This window comes from Siphateles boraxobius, unplaced genomic scaffold, assembly GCF_051911475.1.
Source record: "Siphateles boraxobius isolate OS27281-9 unplaced genomic scaffold, OSU_SipBor_1 65, whole genome shotgun sequence".
NCBI classification, from domain to species: domain Eukaryota; kingdom Metazoa; phylum Chordata; class Actinopteri; order Cypriniformes; family Leuciscidae; genus Siphateles; species Siphateles boraxobius.
In genome coordinates, this window is record NW_027509192.1 from 19,964,232 (window position 1) to 19,972,500 (window position 8,269).

The 8,269-nt window shown below is 37.5% G+C and overlaps 2 protein-coding genes across 3 annotated transcripts in view; one reads left to right on the plus strand and one right to left on the minus strand.

The window, feature by feature from the left end:
• adat1 (adenosine deaminase tRNA specific 1) overlaps positions 1-5,682 on the plus strand; it is a 55,051-nt gene extending 49,369 nt beyond the window's left edge. The window contains exons 10-11 of one of the 2 annotated variants that reach the window (XM_077211365.1): positions 2,175-2,223; positions 3,367-4,067. In XM_077211365.1, the coding sequence (XP_077067480.1) occupies positions 2,175-2,223; positions 3,367-3,489 (172 nt within the window). In that variant the 3' untranslated portion in view covers positions 3,490-4,067. Of the gene's footprint in view, positions 1-2,174; positions 2,224-2,262 lie in introns of both variants that reach the window. The other variant, XM_077211367.1, reaches the window with a different exon arrangement.
• gabarapl2 (GABA(A) receptor-associated protein like 2) overlaps positions 253-8,269 on the minus strand; it is an 8,593-nt gene continuing 576 nt past the window's right edge. The window contains exons 2-4 of the mRNA XM_077211420.1: positions 6,325-6,380; positions 5,278-5,450; positions 253-705 (exon numbers count right to left, since the gene is read on the minus strand). Of these exons, the coding sequence (XP_077067535.1) occupies positions 615-705; positions 5,278-5,450; positions 6,325-6,380 (320 nt within the window). The 3' untranslated portion in view covers positions 253-614. The remainder of the gene's footprint in view (positions 706-5,277; positions 5,451-6,324; positions 6,381-8,269) is intronic.

Genomic DNA, 8,269 nt, shown 5'->3' on the forward strand with positions numbered 1-8,269 from the left:
ATTCACCTTCTTCATGTCATTACAAACCTATATGGCTGAACCAAAAAGTAAACATTTTCTTTATTTTAATAAAATATCTATACTATAGAAGTTATTTGGGTCCAATGTTGCTTGGACCCCATTGCCTTCCAAAATATATCCCATGGCATAGAAGAATGTCATACAGGTTTAAAACGACAGTAAATAATTGAAATTTTGAAAATGATCTATTTAAGAGTGGCGGGTTTGTCTCAATAAATCATCTTGACTATCTTTTTGGTTTTGGTTTTTATTGGTTAGGTCATCCAGCTACCTTACCTTTCAATTATCTTAAATATATAATTTACAGGGGGAAAATACAGATAAATTAATACATTAAAAGTTACTATATATTCTCAGTGTGAAGATTAAGCGTCTGTAATAATACTGCAACATCAATCACCAAAAGAAGAAAAATACTAATGGAGTCAATCTCATTCAGAGCACAATATGACAGGTGACGATAGAAGTACAGACACATCTGCTATGTGATTATTTCACAGATGAGTCTATCCTGTTCCCAACCACAGAACAATCGAGCTAGTCCAACAGAAGTGGGAGTGATGTGTTGCACAGCCGGGGGTGATGCAGGGGTCTTAATATCCAAACGTGTTCTCTCCACTGTAGGCCACGTACAAAAAGCCGTCCTCGTCTTTTTCTTTCTCGTAGAGCTGCCCCATAGTCAGACTGAAACAAGAATGAAGATTGTGTCCTGACATACACTTTATCCAAACAAATGAATGTATTACATTTAGGAAAACATAACTCTGAATATGAGAATTGTTACCACTATAGTCTGAAAATCTGTCATTCAAACTTTAAGTTCCTCTTTCCATGTGACCCTGGACCACAAAAGGATCTTTTTTTTTTAAATTGAGATTTATATATCATATAAAAGCTGAAAATAAGCTCTCCGTTGATGTTAGGATAGGAAAATATTTGGGTGAGATACAACTATTTTAAAATCTGGAATCTGAAGGTGCAAAAAAAATCTAATTATTGAGAAAATCGCCTTTAAAGCTGCAACCTATCACAAAAACACGTTTTTGATATATATTACAGAAGGAAATGTACAAAATATCTTCATGGGACATGATCTTTACTTAATATCCTAATGGTTTTCGGCATTAAAAAAAAATCGATAATTTTGACCCATACAATGTATTGTTGGCTATTGCCAAGGATATACCCGTGCGATTTATGCAATATGTGACCCTGGACCACAAAACCAGTCATGAGTTAAAGTACATTACACTGTTGGAAGTTGACTTCAAATGTTCAGGGTTCAATTTAGATTTTAAGCATGTAAATTTTAAATATGTTTATATTTTCAAAATAATATACAAAAAATATATTCTAGTATATGTATATTCTAGAATGTATTCTAGTTAAATATAAGTTTTTAAATTTCGCGAATTTCAAATTATTTAAATCAGCCCGTCTAATCTATAAGGTTATACGTGGTCTGGCGCCTCCACCATTGAGTGATTTTATTAAACAAAAGTCTATCAGTACTGTCGGGTCTCGAGTGACTAGAGCCACTATGAGAGGTGACTGTGACTTGGCGTTTAGAGCTCCTGGAATAGTATTCCTCAGTCAGTGAGGGAAAGCACTGTGGGGAAAGTTTTCCGATTTTTAGGAGTTGTTTAAAAGTATGGTTGAGGGACAAACAAATATGTGAGCATGTTTAGTAATCATTAGTTTATATATCAGATGTAAAATAGAGTTAGTGTATTATAAAAATAAAGGGGATAGAATTATTAGTGTGATATGGGTTGTGTAATAGGAGGGTTGTGTAAAAGGGGTCAGTGTAATATGGCTTGTCCTAATATGTTGTGATCACTGTTACTGTCCTTGCTTTTCTGTATGTAGCCTGTGCATTAGTGTGTCTGTATGTATTTATGTGTAACATCTACCTGTTTAGGGGTCTGCAGATGGAAATTAGCCTATGGCTATAATCTGGCATATTTACATTTGTGAAAAATGTTCATTAATATGTATTGTCCCTTTTGTCTACAAATAAAATAATAATAATAATATTTAACACACTGGCAAGGAAAATTACAAAAGGAGGAGGCCCTAATGTCAATGAATCCCTCTGAACAGATTAATCCAAGATAATTCCTTGCTAAATAAACTTGTTTCCTCTTTTGTAGCCTGTTTTGTTCTCAACATGAGCCGTATCCTCCAGCTAAAGCATTTCAGGTGAGTGTGTTTGAAATAAACTTGTTTCCTCTTTTGTAGCCTGTTTTGTTCTCAACATGAGCCGTATCCTCCAGCTAAAGCATTTCAGGTGAGTGTGTTTGAAGTGGCAGGTGGGGAAGGTAAACAGATTATTCAGGATTTAAGTGGAGGATGTTGGGTGTGACCTGTCGTGTCACTGGAACATATTTCACTCAGGCTCCTTCCCTTTAATGCAAAACCGGATACCATCAGTCTGAATGTTGTTTGTTCAGAATGAAATTTTAATTAATCTAAATTGTGTACAAGGAAACAGATTCCTGAGGATGATTCAGCAAACTGAATTCCTGTAGCTGTGATTGCTTAGCAAGAATCCTCTTCACTTTCAGGAATGTTTTTCATGAGATGTGTGGGTGGAAAGTAAGGTAGTGCCTATAAAAAGTTTTCACCCCCTTCTTAAATTGTTAAATCAATTATTCTTTTGTAATTAAGATAAACTACAGAGGTTCCTGTGGGCACGGTTTGCTCCATGTAAACAGGTCTTTCACACAGTTACAGTAAACCGATTATTTTAGCACACATATCGCCTCATTTTTGTCACGTGGAAATATTTTTGAAACACTCACCACAAATGTTGTAAAAAAAGAGAAGAGCCAACTAAATGTAGGTGTCTTGCAGACTCTTGCATCAGGTTTTCTCTGTATTTTACACTCTCAAGCCTTCAAGGACCTGTTGCAGTGAGACGTGACAACAACATCATGCTTTTAGCCTGATTGCTTAACAGGTGTTATTTTGGTCTCGTCTAATCATAGAACCTTCTAGTTGGCTTCAGGCTTTTCCCACATATTTTCTGGGATACTATAAAATTTGAGATGCCATTTGATATTTGGCTACTCTTAGCTGAGCTCTGACTAGTTAAACACCAGCAACTGCACAGTCAGCCTATTCTCATGTCAGTGGTCTCTCGCTGGCCTCTCTCAGGTTTCCTTCTTGAATGGTCACTCAGTTTTTGAGGAAAAACTTGTTTTAGTGCTTTTCCATTTCTTAATTATTGATATGACTGTATTTTAAAGGATATTCAATGGTTTGAAAATCTGGTGGCATTGCTTAGAGTCCTTTTTTTTCTTTTGTTCATGTGAGTTCTGCCATTGTCTACGTTATTTTTAGCATAAGAGCGGCCGAGGCCATTTGTATCTTGAAAGTGTGAGTTCCTGTGTCATCTGCTTCCTATTCATGCAACCTTTAAAACCAACAACCTGCACCAGTGATGATTTAGGTGCGCTATATTAATGAATACATTGATTTTTATTCTTTTAGATCACTAACAATAGACACATCTGTTTTCACTTTCAATCGTTTACTTTTGTTTTGGTGGCTAAAAGCCAAAAAAAGTCCAGTTAATCAATCTTAACGCATTATAGTCCTTCACGTCTACTGCGATCTCAAAATTCAGGCCAGTTGATAATTCCTAGAATATCTAAATCGACTGCTGGCGGTAGATCCTTTTCCTATATAGCATCAAAACTCTGGAACAATCTGCCTAACAATGTCCGGGAAGCAGACACAGTCTGTCAGTTTAAATCTAGACTAAAAACGCATCTCTTTAACCTAGCATACACATAGAACATTATACATTTCTATTATTCAAATCAGTTAAATGATTATTAGGCTGCATAGATTAGGTCAGCTAAACCGGGAACACTTCCTATAACACACGATGTACTCGTTACATCATTAGAAGAATGGCATCTACGCTAATGTTAGTCTTTCTGTTTATTCCAAGGTTTACTGAAGTCAGGCGGATCCGGTCCGTATTCAGATCAGATGGAGGACCTGCGCCTGGACACGACCACAACGCATCCCTGAAGTGCCAGACCATAGACTGTAAAAAAGATGGACGACGCCCCTTTGTTCTCTTCCATTGGCGAGAAGTGAAGCCACCATTGTCCCGATATGGCGCTGACAGCTTGGGACTTGAGTCTGCACAGTTGCGATTTCGGGACCAGACATGCGCAGTAGTGAGCAGGAAGCTAAAGCCGAGAAATCAACGTCCCCCTCTGGTCCCGCCCTCACTCTCGCTGAATCAAGCGTAAGCACGCGCCTCTGCTGTAGAACAAACCATTATGTCGGTGTGAAATAATTAATTATAGAAATTTATATATTCAATTTAAAGCTCCAATCTCCTCAGTCCTCTAAAGATCCCGAAAAAAAGTCTGTTGTTGCTTCAGTGATTACTTTGCTCAGAGAACCTGTCAATCACAGCTGTCAATCATGTACGCCACAGCGCCGTTTTTATAGCCTCAAATAACTAACTTAAAACAAACTTATTTTAAAAAGAAACACTTGAAATTACATCAGCCTGATGAAAACTACAGTAAATGACAGAAACTATCTTTGGAAAAAAGACATGTGAAGTGTAATTTAATTGTTTAGTTGGTCTCACGTCCCATTGAATAACATGGGGAGGCTGGGTTTATGAGCTATACTAGGACCTGTCACCGGGGGGCGATCGAGACGCTTTGGCTTCACTTTTCAGGGCTTGTGCGGACCGCTTGTGCCAGACTCATCAGCCCTGTGAAGGCCTCATCGACACTACAGCCATAGGCACTGATCCTCAACAAACTCGTCTCCATACCGTTGTGACTCCTACTTCCAACCAGATGAACTGGATACATATTGTGAATGTTCTGATCCAATCTGACTTCTGACCTATAATGCTGCCTGAATCATAATCATACACTGTTCGTTCGTTGGCCAGAGGAGAACTGGTTCCTTGCCACTGTTGCCTTGGCTTTTGGCTTGCTTGGTTAGGGACATTTAATATTCAACAATATTATTGATCTGCCTTACTTAAGATGGACGATGATGCAATTTTCTTCTAGAAACAAACTTTGTTGTTTTTATTTTCATGTTATCACTGTGCAGCTGCTTTGATACAATCTGTATTCTAAAAAGCGCTATATAAATAAAGGTGACTTGCTGTAAAATTACAAACTGTGTGCATTGTCCAGGGAGTGAAAACTTTTTATAGAGACTGTAATTAGTAGAATCACTGTAATAAATAAAGCATGCTTTTACCTGGACTGAGGGACAGTTTTGTCGACAAAAAGAAATATGGCTTTTTCAGAAGGCAGTTGGATCCGCTTTCTGATGATCCACATGAACTGGGCCACTGTAATGTCAGACGGGACCAGATACTTCCGCTTGTCAATGTCCACAATCTGTGAACCAGATACTTTCTCTACAATAACCTGATAAACAGAAGAAAGAGCAATTACAGCCAATTATGTTTTAAATATAAAGCCCTGAGGTTATGACCATATAAAGTTGCTTTACTGGCATGACAGAATAAACAAACACCAAGAGCAAATTCACTCCAACAGATGGTCTGTCAAGTTCAACACAAATTTTAGCAATAAATGTACAGAGGAAACACAGTCATTTTTTTTGTATAGTTGAATTTAATAAAAGTCACTACTAAAATATCCAGTGTTCATTCAAACTTCACGGTTTTCCAAAAATGAATTTTGATCCATTTTGAGAAAAACAGAATCTGTTTTCTTTGTGAGACTGTCCAGTGTCTTTTATAATCATATATACTTTACTACAAGCATCAGTAGATGAATTGTTGAACCCAAACATGTGAATGTTTGCAGAACATTTTATGAAAATATCTCACTATTCTGTAGTTCAAAAGCCTGAACTACAGTTCTACTGAACTTTGCAGTCGCAAACTGCAAAAAACATTAATTTCTTTGGTCTTGTGCTCAATATGTCTGGTTTGGGCCACTTCACATCCATCCTTAATGCCAATTAAAGAAATTTTGGTGTTTAATGCTGTTTAGAAAAACAGTTTTCAGTGCATTAGCAACATGAAATGCTCTGATATATGTATCTTTCATTGCAGGACAAAGAACAAAAAAATCTAAATCTTGTTTGCGGTGAATGTTCACATTTGGTGTGGAAATGCTGTCGTTGTCTAGATTTGAAAGGGTGTGCTGTTGCAAATCAGTGATAAGCTTAGTTACTATGACTTATCATTAAAAATTATAAAATAAAGAAGGCTATACCCTTGTTTAAATTATTTAACTGCGTTTAAATATAACTTTTCACATTTATACTCACAGGAACTCTGTCTGGGTACTTGTTGCGGATTTTGGCTGACTCCACACACCTGTGCTCTAAATGACAGAAAAAGAAAAAGAAAAGACATCGATCAGTCTACATGCAAGCTCAGCATGCAATGCTCTTTGCATCATTAATATTCATCAGCCAGTGTTGTAAACAGCACTCACTTGAATTCTCATTAATCACCACACTCATCTGGATTCTTTTTAATAACTCTGTCAATATATATACATATACTGCATATGTATATATCTATATATATATATATATATAATATATATATATATATATACAGGTCCTTCTCAAAAAATTAGCATATTGTGATAAAGTTCATTATTTTCCATAATGTAATGATAAAAATTAAACTTTCATATATTTTAGATTCATTGCACACCAACTGAAATATTTCAGGTCTTTTATTGTTTTAATACTGATGATTTTGGCATACAGCTCATGAAAACCCAAAATTCCTGTCTCAAAAAATTAGCAAATTTCATCCGACCAATAAAAGAAGTGTTTTTAATACAAAAAAAAAGTCAAACTTCAAATAATTATGTTCAGTTATGCACACAATAGTCAATACTTGGTCGGGAATCCTTTTGCAGAAATGACTGCTTCAATGCGGCGTGGCATGGAGGCAATCAGCCTGTGGCACTGCTGAGGTGTTATGGAGGCCCAGGATGCTTCGATAGCGGCCTTAAGCTCATCCAGAGTGTTGGGTCTTGCCTCTCAACTTTCTCTTCACAATATCCCACAGATTCTCTATGGGGTTCAGGTCAGGAGAGTTGGCAGGCCAATTGAGCACAGTAATACCATGGTCAGTAAACCATTTACCTGTGGTTTTGGCACTGTGAGCAGGTGCCAGGTCATGCTGAAAAATTAAATCTTCATCTCCATAAAGCTTTTCAGCAGATGGAAGCATGAAGTGCTCCAAAATCTTCTGATAGCTAGCTGCATTGGCCCTGCCCTTGATAAAACACACTGCACTAACACCAGCGGCTGACATGGCACCCCAGACCATCACTGACTGTGGGTACTTGACACTGAACTTCAGGCATTTTGGCATTTCCTTCTCCCCAGTCTTCCTCCAGACTCTGGCACCTTGATTTCCGAATGACATGCAAAACTGAGCAACAGTCCAGTGCTGCTTCTCTGTAGCCCAGGTCAGGCGCTTCTGCCGCTGTTTCTGGTTCAAAAGTGGCTGGACCCGGGGAATGCGGCACCTGTAGCCGATTTTCTGCACACGCCTGTGCACGGTGGCTCTGGATGTTTCTACTCCAGACTCAGTCCACTGCTTCCGCAGGTCCCCCAAGGTCTGGAATCGGTCCTTCTCCACAATCTTCCTCAGGGTCCGGTCACCTCTTCTCGTTGTGCAGCATTTTTTGCCACACTTTTACCTTCCCACAGACTTCCCACTGAGGTGCCTTGATACAGCACTCTGGGAACAGCCTATTTGTTCAGAAATTTCTTTCTGTCTTACCCTCTTGCTTGAGGGTGTCAATGATGGCCTTCTGGACAGCAGTCAGGTCGGCAGTCTTACCCATGATTGCGGTTTTGAGTAATGAAACAGGCTGGGAGTTTTTAAAAGCCTCAGGAATCTTTTGCAGGTGTTTAGAGTTAATTAGTTGATTCAGATGATTAGGTTAATAGCTTGTTTAGAGAACCTTTTCATGATATGCTAATTTTTTGAGACAGGAATTTTGGGTTTTCATGAGCTGTATGCCAAAATCATCAGTATTAAAACAATAAAAGACCTGAAATATTTCAGTTGGTGTGCAATGAATCTAAAATATATGAAAGTTTAATTTTTATCATTACATTATGGAAAATAATTAACTTTATCACAATATGCTAATTTTTTGAGAAGGACCTGTATATATATATATATATATATATATATATATATATATATACACAAATATACATTACACATATATTACAC